General features: G+C 35.8%; 1 protein-coding gene across 1 annotated transcript in view; it reads right to left on the bottom strand.

The window, feature by feature from the left end:
• The window catches only part of LOC144433630 (TPR and ankyrin repeat-containing protein 1-like), a 193,973-nt gene that overhangs the window by 115,331 nt on the left and 59,698 nt on the right, over positions 1-18,944 (bottom strand). The window contains exons 7-9 of the mRNA XM_078121973.1: positions 12,696-13,070; positions 4,997-5,176; positions 3,080-3,394 (exon numbers count right to left, since the gene is read on the bottom strand). Coding sequence (XP_077978099.1) covers positions 3,080-3,394; positions 4,997-5,176; positions 12,696-13,070 — 870 coding nt within the window. The remainder of the gene's footprint in view (positions 1-3,079; positions 3,395-4,996; positions 5,177-12,695; positions 13,071-18,944) is intronic.

Genomic DNA, 18,944 nt, shown 5'->3' with positions numbered 1-18,944 from the left:
TGTTTTTCCCACCGAACACAACTCCTCTACTACAACCAATGGACCAGGGCGTACTTCATGCAACCAAACGTCGTTACAAAGCCAAGATGTTGCGTCGGATCGTAATGGAAAACAACGAAGAGACAACTCTGCCTGAGAGCGTGAAGACTGTGAATTTGAAAGACGTCTGCTATATGTTGGGAGATGCGTGGTCTGATTTGAGCGGGGACACTTTACGGAACGCATGGCACAAGTTGAAGCTAAATCTACCGACAGATGAAGTTGACATGAACTCTAGATCTGATACAGGTACGATTACAGCGGAAGCAGAGAACGAAAATGAAGACGACCAGGACATTACAGAGACACTGACGTCAGAAGACCGCGATAATGTTGAAGAATGGCTGAACTGTGATGAAAATGATCCTGGTTACCAACAGCTAGACGACCATGAAATTATGCAATTGGTATGTGAAGCTGAAGACAAGTGTGAAGAAAAATGCGACAGTGACATAGAAGATGAACCAAGTTTGCCAGTTCCCTCACACAGCGAAGCAGCTGACATGTTTTCCAAGTGTTTACTGTGGATGGAAGCTCAAGCTGATATCGAACCCATGCAATTGTTGTTGGTGCGATCATTACACAAGAAAGCTGTACAGAAAAGATACAACAACAAGAAGCAGCGTTCCCTCAAGTCTTTCTTTCAGAAGGTGGGGAAATGTTGAGTGTACTGTAATCTGTGTGTGAATATTTCAACAAGTTAAATCGAACAGACTTTGTTTACATTTTGATACGCAGCTGACCTCATTGAACTCTGCTACGAACATTTGTGTGCTGTAACGATGATATGCGAACCCTTTATGTCACATTTCCAATATTTTTGCTTTATTTTCTTCGTCGATTTTGAAATACATGTACATGTACAATAATAAACTTTATTTCATTTTAAAACTTTCTGGCTATTTCTAATTTTATTGATCGTGTGAGGTGTGTATGTTGTGTGCATGTGGGTTTTGGTGTAGACATGGATGTACATTGTATGGTTTCAAAACGCCACGCCCCATATCCGAATATCCGAACTGTCCGCATATCCGAACAAAATCGATGTCCCCCCTTGAGTTCGGATAATTGGAGTTTTACTGTACACATATAATGGTGTGTTCACATCATATAAAGATATGTACACATATAATGGTGTGTTCATGTCATATAATGGTGTGGACACATATAATGGTATGTCTACATCATATAAAGATATGTACACACATAATGGTGTGTTCATATTATATAAAGATATATACACATATAATGGTGTGTTCATATTAAAGATATGTACACATATAATGGTGTGTTCACATAATATAAAGATATGTACACATATAATGGTGTGTTCATGTCATATAATGGTGTGGACACATATAATGGTATGTCTACATCATATAAAGATATGTACACATATAATGGTGTGTTTATATTATATAAAGATATGTACACATATAATGGTATGTCTACATCAAATAAAGGATTCTAGGACAACTGCCCCCCGGACAACTGCCCCCGAAGGACAACTGCCCCCCGGACAATTGCCCCCGAAGGACAACTGCCCCCCCGGATAATTGCCCCCCGGACAACTGCCCCGAAGGACAACTGCCCCCCGGACAACTGCCTCCGAAGGACAACTGCCACCCGGACTACTGCCCCCGAACGAAAAAAAGCTAGTCTTACAGATGTACGGGTTTGTCATTCATTAAAAAGTCACCGTCTGCAACTTACCGCCGCAATTAGTGTACATTATACTCACTACATTCACATGTTTTACTCTATTGTTATCTGTGATAATTGTTACGTCATTCATAAATGTCGGCATGATGATTAACTTACCGCCGTAATTCACATAATTTTCTGGAACATTCTTCTCCTCTTTGCAACCAGTTAACAATTCTCGACGTGTTTAAGTTACACAAGTATTTAGTAGGTGTTTTTGTTTACGACTTAATACACAATAATTTACCACACTCTATAACCGATTATTGCACGCTGTTTAATTATGAATACAATACACGACAGAAGGCTCAGGGCAATTTATGTAAAAGTTATTATATACTTTTCTCTAACCAATCATGTGAATTTCAGTTACATCATGTTTGCCCAGATTCGTCATCGCCAGTCTATTTCTGACCTATGGCCTACAATGCCGAAATGTAGAATTTATTCCCACAATTCCGAAATACGATATTTTGGATCGTAACACAGGTGCAACTACATGGAACGACATCAAATACAATATCAGGAAAGAACCAACACGCCATAGTTTCAACTTCGTGTTTGTGTTTAGTGAGTATAATGTACGCAAATTGCGGTGGTAAGTTGCCGACGGTGACTTTTTAATGAATGACAAACCTGTACATCTGAAATACTAGTTTTTTTTATATGCTTTGAATGAAAAGTACTATATATACAGGGTCAGCTGTGGGAAGTGGTGATCACTCAACGAAATAAAAAACAAAAGACACTGAAAGACGGAAATTGAGTTGTATTCATTCACACACACACACACACTAATGTATATTAATCACATGCATCTCTTCCTCTATATTACCTGTAAATGATTTAAAAGAAACCAGCAGCAGACAAATACTACAAGCATCTGTGATGGGTCAAAGGTCAACATCTAAGAATGCTTGCAAATACCTGATAATGTAGGGATAGACACTTAAATGGAGTCTCTATGTATTATGCTTTTGAGCTATGCAGGAAGTATTGATTTTTAACTAGAAATATTAGTGTCACTGATGAAACAAAGGTACAATATCATGTATATGTCCCATATAATGTAATGTCACCTTTTTGCCGGTTTTCAATAAAATTTGATATTGCAAGAGGAATGATAGACAGAAGGAGCAAAGTGGGGCTAATAGACCAAGTTTATTCTAAGCATTCTCATTTCATTCAATCAGGTTATTGATTATAGACCCTGAACAAGACGCCCAATGTGAAGTGGAAATGTCAATTTAGTTTTAAATAAGTGTAGACTAAAGGACATTGACCTCTTTCAAAAACTAAGTTTGTTGACCTTGTTCACAACTAAGTTCACATTTACCTGTTCCACTTCTTCCAAGTAGAAGTATGGCAGAAGGAGGATCTGGATTTAGATGAATGATGGCATGTTCCAGTTCAGTTACACGGAATGGAAAGTCCACTTTGACATCTTTGTTCAGCAAGATATTATTGACCAGTGTTGATGAAAATGAGTAAAATTTCATAATATGGTACTCTGCCTCATTTGAACTGGCTGGTGGAAAGAATAATTTTGGTGTATCTTGCCTTGGTGGTTTCTTCTTGACAATAGCTGGTTCCTGTTTGACATTTGCTATCTCTCGGTAGAACATAGGAACTCTCTGGATTGTGGCTCTATCTGTAATGCAAAGAAGTGTTAATAGTTGCATTTGAAAAGTTCATCTGTTGTTGGGACTTGCATGTATTTAGGTTACAACATGTCAATGTACACGCACACACACACACATACACACATACACGCATGCACATACATGCATGCACACATACACACATACACACACACACATACATACACGCATGTACACATATAATAATAATTAATATTATATAATAATAATTTTAACAATAAAAATACCAATCAAAAGGATGTAATAACTTAGATATTGGCAGTGTTTATGTTTGTATTTATTATCTAGTATGCATCTTTATTATACTCTATTGCAAAATGAATCTATTTCTTGGTAAGATTATGTAATTTTCCATATGCTATGGTGATCATATACACAATGGAGAGAACTGGTTTACATATTTGTGTATACAACATTTCCGATGTCCAGCTTAATTGCTGTTAAAGAAGAGGTCTATTTACAAAACAGTTATACATGTACTAACTTGTTAATTCACTGCAGTTAAAAACATACAGACAATACATCCTCACCTGCCATATGAAATCAATGAACAGATGCATACAGTACAGATGGTTTAGGATAAAAGTCAAAAATTACAGATCATTGTTTAACCTTTTACGTATTAAAAGGTAAGAGTTGTGTTGGAACTGATTTTGTGATAACCCTGACCAAAATGAATTTTTTTAAAAGATATATTTAATGTATACTCATTCTATACTCACAGTATACTCATTCTATACTCACAGTATACTCATTCTATACTCACAGTATACTCATTCTATACTCACAGTATACTTATTCTATACTAACAGTATACTCATTCTATACTCACAGTATACTCATTCTATACTCAAAGTATACTCATTCTATACTCACAGTATACTCATTCTATACTCACAGTATACTCATTCTATACTCACAGTATACTCATTCTATACTCACAGTATACTCATTCTATACTCACAGTATACTCATTCTATACTCACAGTATACTCATTCTATACTCACAGTATACTCATTCTATACTCACAGTATACTCATTCTATACTCACAGTATACTCATTCCATACGCACAGTATACTCATTCTATACTCACAGTATACTCATTCTATACTCACAGTATACTTATTCTATACTAACAGTATACTCATTCTATACTCACAGTATACTCATTCTATACTCACAGTATACTCATTCTATACTCAAAGTATACTCATTCTATACTCACAGTATACTCATTCTATACTCACAGTATACTCATTCTATACTCACAGTATACTCATTCTATACTCACAGTATACTCATTCTATACTCACAGTATACTCATTCTATACTCACAGTATACTCATTCTATACTCACAGTATACCCATTCTATACTCACAGTATACTCATTCTATACTCACAGTATACTCATTCTATACTCACAGTATACTCATTCTATACTCACAGTATACTCATTCTATACTCACAGTATACTCATTCTATACTCACAGTATACTCACTCTATACTAAATAGCTGAGATAAAGCATGATACAAGCTCAGTAAGATCATGTCCACCAAGTACCTTCTATTTGCATGCATAGAACACACCTTTTGGGAATTCTTTTTTATCAATACCCTTCAAGTTCTTCTTAATGATACAATGCTGGCCTCTTTGGTGAGATTTCACAATATTATCTATACTTCTGGATACATTGTCATGATCAAATACGATATCCCACACACGTATTACTTCAGAGTAGATTCGACCACCTACTGCCCCTAACTGTTCTTCAGAGTCTTCAGAAGCTGAGTGTGAAAGATAATGACCATACACTGTTATTAACCACCCACGTTTCAATCCAAGGTTCTCACATCTATCACATCACGCACTTTATCCATGGAAGCATGTGGATAGATGGGATTAATCAAATTTGTTCAGAACTGACAACAAATGCCGATGATTAATCTTTCAATGACTCAATCACAGATTCTCACATCACTACATTTTTATCACTGGCATGATAAGGATAGAGAAATAAAACCCTTTTTTTTATAGCCCTATCAACAACCTATCAAAATTTTCATCCATTATGCATTTTCCACATACTAATTTTAAAGTCTATCAAATCCATAGCTGCCATTGACTTAGGGACTGGTCAGTTTGGCTTTAAGAGTAAAAACCTCCAGCGCTTCTAAGGGGTGGAACCCCCCCCCCCCCCCCCACACACACACACACACACACAAGCGGTGGACATATCCTAGTCTAAAGCTCTTACCCTTCCTCTTACTGTCAAGATGCTATTAAACTTTTCTTTTAATATTCAACCCTATGTAGTTGCTTGTTAGTTGCTTGTGTCTGTCTGTCTGTCTGTGTCTATATCACCATTTTCTAAAAACTACCGCCAATGGCATTGTAGCACAACTGTACAGTTTTTAAAAATGTTTATCCATATGCTAGTCCATGCTAACAATAGGTGTTCATTTGCTGAATGACTATCCAGTTGCCTATCCAACCATGTTGCTATCTTTGCAATATACGCGACCATTTGGTTGTTGCTATGGGCGTGGTTATGTTGTTAGATATATTTGTATACATTTTTAAATGTTTTTGTTCACTTGTGCATGAATTCCTGATATTATCTTTACAATATATGTGATCACTTGACTGTTGCTTTGGGCGTGGTTTTGTTGCTAGGCATATTTGCATATATTTTTAAATGTTTATTCATTTGTCTATTAATCCTCATCTTCTCAATACATGTGATCCTTTGGCTGTTGCTATGGGCATGGTCTTGTTGCTAGGCACATTTGCATTCATTCTTTTGAATGTTTATCCATTTGTCTTTCTATTTCTGTCGTTCTTTTTGCAATATACATGATTATTTGTCTGTTGCTATGGGTATGGTCTTGTTGCTAGGCAAATTCACATACATTTTTTTGAATGTCTATTCAATTGTCTATTAATCCCTGTTATTATCTTTGTGAAATACACAACCGTTTGGCTGTTGCTATGGGCGTGTTTCCTAAATCTTGATGCAATAGCAAATACGTGGTAGTATCATAGAATTGTAAAGGAGGATGAGAATTGACCTTGGAACAAAATGGCAAATTTGGGATATAATGCCTAGTAGTGGAGTGATTGATTGGTTTAATTTTTCAATATGAGTTTTCCAATTCATGTATTGGCTATGCAGACTCCTAAATACTTAGTTGATAGAACGCCTCGGGGACCCATCTACACTCAGCTTACCCATAATATGCACAACTTTCCTGGATGACTTAATTATCATGTAATTCATCTTATTGGAGTTTATAGTTAACTTATTTGCATTGCACCATTTACATACCCTCTGAGTGTATAGTTAACTTATTTGCATTGCACCATTTACATACCCTCTGAGTTTATAGTTAACTTATTTACATTGCACCATTTACATACCCTCTGAGTTTATAGTTAACTTATTTGCATTGCACCATTTACATACCCTCTGAGTTTATAGTTAACTTATTTACATTGCACCATTTACATACCCTCTGAGTTTATAGTTAACTTATTTACATTGCACCATTTACATACCCTCTGAGTTTATAGTTAACTTATTTACATTGCACCATTTACATACCCTCTGAGTTTATAGTTAACTTATTTACATTGCACCATTTACATACCCTCTGAGTTTATAGTTAACTTATTTACATTGCACCATTTACATACCCTCTGAGTTTATAGTTAACTTATTTGCATTGCACCATTTACATACCCTCTGAGTTTATAGTTAACTTATTTACATTGCACCATTTACATACCCTCTGAGTGTATAGTTAACTTATTTGCATTGCACCATTTACATACCCTCTGAGTTTATAGTTAACTTATTTACATTGCACCATTTACATACCCTCTGAGTTTATAGTTAACTTATTTGCATTGCACCATTTACATACCCTCTGAGTTTATAGTTAACTTATTTACATTGCACCATTTACATACCCTCTGAGTTTATAGTTAACTTATTTACATTGCACCATTTACATACCCTCTGAGTTTATAGTTAACTTATTTGCATTGCACCATTTACATACCCTCTGAGTTTATAGTTAACTTATTTACATTGCACCATTTACATACCCTCTGAGTTTATAGTTAACTTATTTGCATTGCACCATTTACATACCTGCTGGAAGTCAATATCAATAGAGTCAAGGTTAACTGTCCAGTCGTTGAGAAATTTAAACAAGTTTGTGTCATCAGGAAAAAGTCTAAAATCAAAAGTGCTAGTCGAGTGTACAATGTCATTTATGTACAAAAAGAAATAGAATGGGTCCTAAAATCGAACCTTGTGGGACTCCACATTTAATAAACTTGTACGAGGAGGAAACGTTATCAATTGAGATTGTTTGCTGACGACTTGAAATATAACTCTTGAACCACTGAAGTGGTAAGCCTCTCATTCCGTAGTGAATGCAGTTTGTCTAGAAGAATGTTGTGGTTTAATGTGTCAAACGCTTCCAGAGATCTATGAAAATACCGAAAGTGATCAGTCCATTGTCAATTTTTTCTGCGATGTCAGAGACTAGGTCCGCAAGGGCAAGTTTTGTACTGTGTTTTTTGCAAAATCCATACTGAGATTTTAAAATAATATCATGTTTCTCTAGGTACTCAATGAGTTGTTTGTTCACAATTGATTTGAAAATTTTACTAACTATAGGAAGAATCGATATGGGTCTATAGTTGCAGACATCAGAAACAGATCCTTTTTATAGACAGGTATCACTTTTGCTATTTTCAGTTGATTGGGGAAAATACCTTGGCTTAATGAACAGTTAATGATATGTGCGAGTGGAAAAACAATAATGTTTGCAGCATCTTTAACAACTTTCGGTTGAATCTTGTCTTGCCCAACTGATTTCTAAGGGTCAAGTCGTTCAATTTCACTGATAATGTCGAATTTACTGACTGGGCAAAAGAAACACGAATGTAGATAGTTCCCCCCTCAGAAACTGATAAAAATTGATATATTATCTGTTTTGACTTTGGCAGCAAGGTTTGGGCCTACATTTGTCAAATAATTATTAAATTCTTCTGCAATGTCACTACTACTTGTGAGGGTTGTTTTGTTGGGACAGTTGGAATTCAAATTAGTGGGGGATGACTTTTTCTTGCTTTTGTTCAGGATTTCATTGATCAATTGCCACGTCTTGTTTGTATTCCCATGGGCATTTAGCATTGAATCTGCAAAATATTTCTTTTTGGCTGACTTAAGGAGTTTAGTAAGAATGTTTCTATAGGTAGTATATTTATGTTTAATTTCAGCATTGTGTGGATTACTTTTAAATTTCGTAAATATTTTGTGCTTTGTCCTAACTGACTTTATATGACCTGAAGAGAGGAGTCGTACAATCAAACACGGGTTGCCAAGATACATTATTTAAGTCACATTCAAAAGCTTCCTGGTTATAACTCCTAAAGTCATACTTATAAGAATTCATTTCAGATTTGAAGACATGATCAAATTGTTTAATCACACCAAAAATCACCAAGGATAACACATTCCCGACCTTTGACTGACAGCTGGTCAAGGCAAGTCTTAAAACTTTTGTGATGAAACTCATTATATGGGGTGTTAGGTTTCCTGTAGATAACACCTATTAATACCTTTTTGTTATTAATGAGGCTTTCCACAAAGATAGATTCACAATGCATAATTTGGTATATGTGTTAATGCAAGTATGTGACACAGAGCGATGACTGTACAATGCAACTCTCCAACCTTGTGATTTTTCGCTGTTGCAAGTAATTAGACTATATGACGGCAAGTTGTACAGACTGGTGTCTACGTTTGCATTGAGAGCCAAAAATGAAAAGTTGTATTGTATAATATTTAGGAATGTTACAAAGTCATCATAATGTTTTGGAAGCGATCTGATGTTTAGATGAAGAAAAAAACAACAGTTATAAACGATTTCACAACTTGACTTGAAGTGGTAGATACTATATGCTGTACAATTAGATTTGATCGTGACTTGAAGTGGCCAATACTATATGCTGTACAATTAGATTTGATCGTGACTTGAAGTGGTCGATACTATATGCTGTACAATTAGATTTGATCGTGACTTGAAGTGGCCAATACTATATGCTGTACAATTAGATTTGATCGTGACTTGAAGTGGTCGATACTATATGCTGTACAATTAGATTTGATCGCGACTTGAAGTGGTCGATACTATATGCTGTACAATTAGATTTGATCGCGACTTGAAGTGGTCGATACTATATGCTGTACAATTAGATTTGATCGTGACTTGAAGTGGTCGATACTATATGCTGTACAATTAGATTTGATCACGACTTGAAGTGGTTGATACTATATGCTGTATACAATAAGATTTGATCGTGACTTGAAGTGGTCGATACTATATGCCGTACAATTAGATTTGATCGTGACTTGAAGTGGTCGATACTATATGCTGTACAATTAGATTTGATCGTGACTTGAAGTGGTCGATACTATATGCTGTACAATTAGATTTGATCGTGACTTGAAGTGGTCGATACTATATGCTGTACAATTAGATTTGATCGTGACTTGAAGTGGTCGATACTATATGCTGTACAATTAGATTTGATCGCGACTTGAAGTGGTCGATACTATATGCTGTACAATTAGATTTGATCGTGACTTGAAGTGGTCGATACTATATGCCGTACAATTAGATTTGATAGTGACTTGAAGTGGTCGATACTATATGCTGTACAATTAGATTTGATCGTGACTTGAAGTGGTTGATACTACATGTATATGCTGTACAATTAGATTTGATCACGACTTGAAGTGGTTGATACTATATGCTGTACAATTAGATTTGATCGTGACTTGAAGTGGCCAATACTATATGCTGTACAATTAGATTTGATCGTGACTTGAAGTGGTCGATACTATATGCTGTACAATTAGATTTGATCGTGACTTGAAGTGGTCGATACTATATGCTGTACAATTAGATTTGATCACGACTTGAAGTGGTCGATACTATATGCTGTACAATTAGATTTGATCGTGACTTGAAGTGGTCAATACTATATGCTGTACAATTAGATTTGATCGTGACTTGAAGTGGTCGATACTATATGCTGTACAATTAGATTTGATCACGACTTGAAGTGGTCGATACTATATGCTGTACAATTAGATTTGATCGTGACTTGAAGTGGTCGATACTATATGCTGTACAATTAGATTTGATCGTGACTTGAAGTGGTCGATACTATATGCTGTACAATTAGATTTGATCGTGACTTGAAGTGGTCGATACTATATGCTGTACAATTAGATTTCATCGTGACTTGAAGTGGTCGATACTATATGCTGTACAATTAGATTTGATCACGACTTGAAGTGGTCGATACTATATGCTGTACAATTAGATTTGATCGTGACTTGAAGTGGTCGATACTATATGCTGTACAATTAGATTTGATCGTGACTTGAAGTGGTCGATACTATATGCTGTACAATTAGATTTGATCGTGACTTGAAGTGGTCGATACTATATGCTGTACAATTAGATTTGATCACGACTTGAAGTGGTCGATACTATATGCTGTACAATTAGATTTGATCGTGACTTGAAGTGGTCGATACTATATGCTGTACAATTAGATTTGATCGTGACTTGAAGTGGTCGATACTATATGCTGTACAATTAGATTTGATCGTGACTTGAAGTGGTCGATACTATATGCCGTACAATTAGATTTGATCACGACTTGAAGTGGTCGATACTATATGCTGTACAATTAGATTTGATCGTGACTTGAAGTGGTCGATACTATATGCTGTACAATTAGATTTTATCGTGACTTGAAGTGGTCGATACTATATGCTGTACAATTAGATTTGATCGTGACTTGAAGTGGTCGATACTATATGCTGTACAATTAGATTTGATCGTGACTTGAAGTGGTCGATACTATATGCTGTACAATTAGATTTGATCGTGACTTGAAGTGGTCGATACTATATGCTGTACAATTAGATTTGATCACGACTTGAAGTGGTCGATACTATATGCCGCACAATTAGATTTGATCATGGTACGAGGGTAAACACTTGAATGTAGTAAATAATGATTGTTCACTACAAATGTGGCCACTATTGAGTAAAATGTAATATAATCACCAAAAGGTACATTGTAATGCATGTGTACATTTATATTTATAGACATGAAAAAAAATCAGCCACACATAATTGTTACAAGTGTCTGTAATCTGTAAGTAATGGCTTAATTTTGATGGTCTACCCTGTAGGTCAAGGTAAAGGTCAAAGGCTTACAAGAAAGATTGCATGTGATTATATAGAGTTAGACACTTGAATGTAGTTTCTAAGTCTTCAAGTTTTTGAATTTTGCAATAATATATTGATTTTTTACAACAAATATGGCTGCCATTCAGTAAAAGTGATGTAAGCTCCAAAAATAATGCTTGTGTATTTCTTCTAAATTACTTATAAACATGATTTAGGAGAAATCAGCATTATACTGCAAAGTGTCTGTGATTGGCAACAATTTGATAATTAACCCAAAGTGTCTGTGATTGGCAATAATTTGATAATTAACCCAAAGTGTCTGTGATTGGCAATAATTTGATAATTAACCCAAAGTGTCTGTGATTGGCAATAATTTGATAATTAACCCAAAGTGTCTGTGATTGGCAATAATTTGATAATTAACCCCAAAGTGTCTGTGATTGGCATAATTTGATAATTAACCCCAAAGTGTCTGTGATTGGCAATAATTTGATAATTAACCCCAAAGGTTAAGACCAAAGCCTCAAATGAAAGCTTGCTTCTGATAATACGGAGTAGACACTTCAATGAAGTCTCTATGTATTACAGTTTTTGAATTATGCAGTAATTAACTTCAATGAAGTCTCTATGTATTACAGTTTTTGGATTATGCAGTAATTATTCATTTTTAATTACAAATATGGCTGCTATTTGGGCAAATTTGCATATATTGAGAAACAAAGTGACGTGCATATGTCCCATATGATATGTCACGTTTGTGCTAGGTTTGAAAGAAATCGGATATTGCATGTTTGAGAAATGACGCAGTATAGATGGATGGATGGATGCACAGATGGACAGAGAATGGAAGAAGCACATTTTTGCTTTTTCAAAAGCAAACTATTTAAAAGAAATTTTTTAACTTGTCAATTTCCTTCACATTTGATAACCTAATTACATGTGTTGTGATCAAAGCATAGAATTTCCTATTGAGAATATGACTCAATGATAATTTGTACCTGTTGTCTGAAGCCGTCTCTCTGGATTTTCACTGCATCTTGGTGAAAACGCAATAGCTAATTCCCATAAGATTCTTGCTGCCTTTGTAAGTTTGGCCTCAAACAACTTAATGTCTTGTTGCTTTGCCACACCTTCCAATCTCTTGGACAAATCTGGTCTCCAATTCCCATTGGCTAAATGTCGAATTTTATTGATAATGCTGACTTTTATTTTATGCTGCAAACGTTTGTCCTTTAGAATCTTCCAGACTGCTGAAGTGCACTCCACCTCCCACTCCATATCGTCAAACAATGATGAGTCATATTCAGTGTTACCCTGTTCATGTTGTTTCTCCAAGATGTCATCGTTGTTCTCTTCAACACCTACGGTATGTTCTGTCAAAAACAATTATATACACATCTACACAAAATGATAAAAATGATAGAAGTATATTCTTAGTGATGGGATTGATACTTTCTTTAAGTTTATTTTCTCACGGTGACCTTATGTGCAAAATATTTTTCAAATCTTTCAAAAGAGTCAGAAAGTTTGAACATATTTCTTTGTATACAAAGTTAATAAACTATCTTGAGTGATTTCAAAATGAAGAGTAGTGTCAATGGTGTTATAGCACAACTGCAGAGTTTAGGCAATAATTGATGATGTAATTTCAGACAGTTTGATAGACAGGAAAATTCTATCTTGAAGTTTAAATCAATTTATACCAATCCCTGTTGCTATCTTAAATCAATTTATACCCATCCCTGTTGCTATCTTAAATCAATTTATACCCATCCCTGTTGCTATCTTAAATCAATTTATACCCATCCCTGTTGCTATCTTAAATCAATTTATACCCATCCCTGTTGCTATCTTAAATCAATTTATACCCATCCCTGTTGCTATCTTAAATCAATTTATACCCATCCCTGTTGCTATCTTAAATCAATTTATACCCATCCCTGTTGCTATCTTAAATCAATTTATACCCATCCCTGTTGCTATCTTAAATCAATTTATACCCATCCCTGTTGCTATCTTAAATCAATTTATACCCATCCCTGTTGCTATCTTAAATCAATTTATACCCATCCCTGTTGCTATCTTAAATCAATTTATACCCATCCCTGTTGCTATCTTAAATCAATTTATACCCATCCCTGTTGCTATCTTAAATCAATTTATACTCATCCCTGTTGCTATCTTAAATCAATTTATACCCATCCCTGTTGCTATCTTAAATCAATTTATACCCATCCATGTTGCTATCTTTGAGCAATTCATACCCATCCATGTTGCTATCTTTGCACAGGATACTTGCATTTAACTGTAGCTATGGGCAATGTCATGGTTGCTATGGAAGCTTGTGTCAACAGCTGCTGATTGACACCTCTAGAAATTCCCCACCAAATTTCAAACCGATCCGCCCAGTACTAGCTCTTGAAGTTTTTACTAAAATTAACCTAATTTGCATATTACTGATTGGATCATCACATCCAGAATATAGTTCTCCATCAACAGACATATCCACAGAAACAGTCATCAATTTCAGCACAATCTGCCCAGAATTTTGACCAAAAATTATCAACATTATAGTATAGGTATTACCATTTGGAATCTGAGGCAAAAGGATAGGAAAAAATAAGACATGTCATGGTCTAAAATACATTTTTAGGTATATTTCATATGTTTCAGGTGTGAGCAAATCATATTGTGAACTGCTCCAGTGCCTTAAAAATTTCAGTGGTCCTGCTAACAGAACTAGTGGTCCATGTCACTGGTAATATTCATTCTAATTTGCATATTTGCATATCTAATATTCATGAATTAAATTCGTGATATAGTCAAAGTATACGATGTAATAAATAAAGTAGTTTGGACAATGAAAAAGTTTAAGGCCAGTTTCTTTCTTTCTCATAAAACTGCAATATTAGCAAAGTAAGAAAAGTCAGGAATCTACAAATTTAATCTTTACATCTCAATTTTGTGAAATTATTTCAAACTAGAACACTAGAAGTTTGTCTACACCTACAAGAACACATCACAACCTTGTGATACACAAGACTTAATTACCATAAAATACTATTGAGGACTTCAAAATCTCACATATAGTTAGTGACATCATTAGCCACCATATGTTTCATCAGTCAGAAACTTTGAAATGTACTATGTTCAACTATTGACTACAAGTATTTTCAGAGTAAAATTGAACATAAAACTAATGATTGGTCACAATGTCATCACTTTACAAAAGATACAGCAGTCTGTTACTTTGTTGACGACTTTGTTTAGAATATTAGTCAAAAGTCTACAGCATTATGTTTGCCATGGAATTCACATATTCAATTGCCATCATATTATGTGCAAACACGCCATTATCGATGTATAGCATGAGTTCAAACTAATTTGTCATTATATTGTAATTAATGGTTGTGTACATTGTTCTTTTCACAGAGATTTTTATACTTCAGTGTCTTTTATGTCCATCAATATGCATGTATGCGTAGAAAATGTACAGGGTCTTTGGACAAGAAAAGGTCAAATATGTGTGGTCTGGGCCAAATAATTGCTGTCCCAGACCTCGGACCACTGGCTTTGCTCATCACTGTATCACTGTCATCTATAGTAAATGAGTACAAAACTGGCTTGAATCCTTGACTAGTTTCGCACTTTAAAGTGTACATGCAAAGGGTCATTATGTTCATTTTGCCATAAAAATAAACAACATTGAGTTTTGTGACAGTATAGAATAGCTCTGGCATGAGAAATTGCGTGAAAAATGAACTACTCTAGGCTCAGCCACAGAGCCCCTCAGGAAGTACTTCTCATTTGTATATGCATAGGACAGATTTTGGAACATTGTGACGTCACTTGAGGAACACAAACGTCTTCCTCAGTTTATCTTTACATGCAAAGCCATCAGGGCCGAGTCAGAAGGTCAACTTCACAACTGGTTTTCGCCAGAACACGACTTTGAATATTTGTCAGATGCCTCAAGTGTAGCGCAATACACTCCAGCATTAACATCTGATGGTGTGATTTAGCCATATTCATTAAAACCGACCACAAGCAGTAACGATAGTTCCTCTGGCAGTGAATGAGTGAGGAAGTGGTGGTCAACCACAGAGACTGTATGACACTGCTTTATAAGTTTTTTTTTTCGATGTAAATTTCACAGAAAAATGTAGTCATGGCTAGTACACATTATGTGTCATAGTATACCTGTTCTGTGTTTAAATATCCATCATGCAAGTTTAGTGCTTGTTTTCTGACTATGCCTTGCTGTCCATTGTATTCGATTACTGCAATCGATTGTATGGAAGCATGAGCAGAAGTGGTTGACACACAGTGATCTAACCATGACGTTAAGTTATGAGCATCACTGACGTACGTAAATTGATTGTTCAGAATAGTACAGTCAGAGAGAATAAATTTATGGTCCGTGCAAAAGGAATTTAATTCTCTACCAAAAGGTTTGTTGGGATCTGCATTATGAAGCTAACTTGTTTCTTGATTCGTGAAACATCATTTCAAATTATTTTATATGCTTTCCTTTTTTTGCTTGGATCATGGCTACACCAGTGGTGTGGAGAACCCCAGCCCCGGTAACATTTACTGGCTTTCACTGTATGGCGTCACTGTCCAGTTTTTACGCGTGGTTTCAACTGCCTTCACCCGTTACCTACTCAGTTATATCACTCGAAAATGTCTGTAGGGTGATTGTTTCACTGCGGGTGCTGCCAACAAAACACCGAGGCACCATTGTTGCGGGAAGACTAAACTGGTAACACAACAATATGTACAGTTACAGGTAATACTTTATGGCAAGCGTAATTAGTAATTCATAAGTAAACATTACACAAAGGCTTAGAAGGCTTTTGTAACACGTGGGACCTCGACACCTTTCGTGAGCTGGCTGAGGTGCCGAAGTTAGTCAAAGCATAGGGGATTAAGGGGGCAAGTATTTTTGCGACTTTCTTGCCAATGCACATAATATTTAGAGGTATGAATGCAATTTCATTTATTTTTATGGCAAAATAAACATAATAATGAAAAAAATTATCAACCTTTGCATGTATACTTTAATATAAACCATCATTTGGATGTTGCTATGGGCATGGTCTTGTTGCTTAATTGGCATACATTTTTTGATTCTTTATTCACTTACCTACCTACCTGTCTCTGTTGTTATCCCTGTAATATGCATTATCACTTCACTGTTGCTAAGGGCGTGGCCATGGTTACTAGGGCCAGTTGTGTCAAAGTGTTTTGAACAAAAACTGCAGATAACACCTCCAGAAACATCCCTACAAAGTTTTTGTCACAATGTAGTTTTCAAGATATAAGTTTTTTTACCAAAATTGAGATTTTTAGACCTAATTTGCATATTGCTGATGGGATGATCAATTGTGACTACATCTTTATGGACACATCCCTATAGGCATCCCAGCTGCATCTGCTCAGTAATTTTGGAATTCATAGACTTTTGACCAAAAAGACACATTTTTAGCCCTAATTCGCATATCACTGATGGGATCATCTTGTCAAGAACAATACTAAACATCCCAAGAACATTCCCACCAAATTTCAGGCCAATCTGCCCAGAAGTTTTGGAGTTTAAGTTTTTGACCAAAAATCATATTTTTTGACCCAAAACACACATATCTGATGTGATCATTTTCATTTGAACAATGTTCCATCTACCCCAGTAATGTCCCTACCAAATACCAAATACCAAGGCAATCAGTCTGGCAGTCTTTGACTTTAAGTCATTTACACACACACACACACACACACACACACACACACACACACACACACACACACACACACACACACACACACACACACACAAATTATTTGGTATCTACATTAAGCATAACATAGTGCTTCTCAGCTGTAAAGCTTGTTGATGTAGCTTATAGTATTAATGAATAATTTGCATAATTAATGATAATAAGAATGCATTCCAACAGTGTGTGTAGAAACAAAAACCTATAGTTTGCCCTTACAGAAGGCATTCGGTTTAAACCTATGGTTTGGTCTTACAGGAGGCATTCAGTTTAAACCTATGGTTTGACCTTACAGGAGGCATTCGGTTTAAACCTATGGTTTGGTCTTACAGGAGGCATTCAGTTTAAACCTATGGTTTGCCCTTATGGGAAGCATTCAGTTTAAACCTATGGTTTGGTCTTACAGGAGGCATTCAGTTTAAACTTTGGTCTTACAGGAGGCATTCAGTTTAAACCTATGGTTTGCCCTTACAGGAGGCATTTAGTTTAAACCTATGGTTTGCCCTTATGGGTAGTATTCAGTTTAAACCTATGGTTTGTCCTTACAGGAGGCATTCAGTTTAAACCTATGGTTTGACCTTACAGGAGGCATTCGGTTTAAACCTATGGTTTGGTCTTACAGGAGGCATTTAGTTTAAATCTATGGTTTGCCCTTACAGGAGGCATTCGGTTTAAACCTATGGTTTTCCCTTACAGGAGGCATTCAGTTTAAACCTATGGTTTGCCCTTACAGGAGGCATTCGGTTTAAACCTATGGTTTGCCCTTATGGGAAGCATTCAGTTTAAACCTATGGTTTGCCCTTACAGGAGGCATTCAGTTTAAACCTATGGTTTGCCCTTATGGGAAGCATTCAGTTTAAACCTATGGTTTGGTCTTACAGGAGGCATTCGGTTTAAACCTATGGTTTGCCCTTACAGGAGGCATTTAGTTTAAACCTATGGTTTGCCCTTATGGGTAGTATTCAGTTTAAACCTATGGTTTGTCCTTACAGGAGGCATTCAGTTTAAACCTATGGTTTGACCTTACAGGAGGCATTCGGTTTAAACCTATGGTTTGGTCTTACAGGAGGCATTCAGTTTAAATCTATGGTTTTCCCTTACAGGAGGCATTCAGTTTAAACCTATGGTTTTCCCTTACAGGAGGCATTCAGTTTAAACCTATGGTTTGCCCTTACAGGAGGCATTCAGTTTAAACCTATGGTTTGCCCTTACAGGAGGCATTCAGTTTAAACCTATGGTTTGCCCTTATGGGAAGCATTCAGTTTAAATCTATGGTTTGCCCTTACAGGAGGCATTCAATTTAAACCTATGGTTTGCCCTTATCGGAAGCATTCAGTTTAAACCTACGGTTTGCCCTTACAGTAGGGAGTTCAGAATTCAAAATGGCGGCCATACGAATTCACGGTCACTGTAAAATTCATTCGATTTTTAATTTGCTATTTCAACCCACTCCGGTTGTCATTTCGCGATAAAATT

This window comes from Glandiceps talaboti, chromosome 4 (assembly GCF_964340395.1).
Source record: "Glandiceps talaboti chromosome 4, keGlaTala1.1, whole genome shotgun sequence".
Taxonomy (NCBI): Eukaryota; Metazoa; Hemichordata; class Enteropneusta; family Spengelidae; genus Glandiceps; species Glandiceps talaboti.
This window is presented reverse-complemented; position numbering and strand designations above follow the sequence as displayed.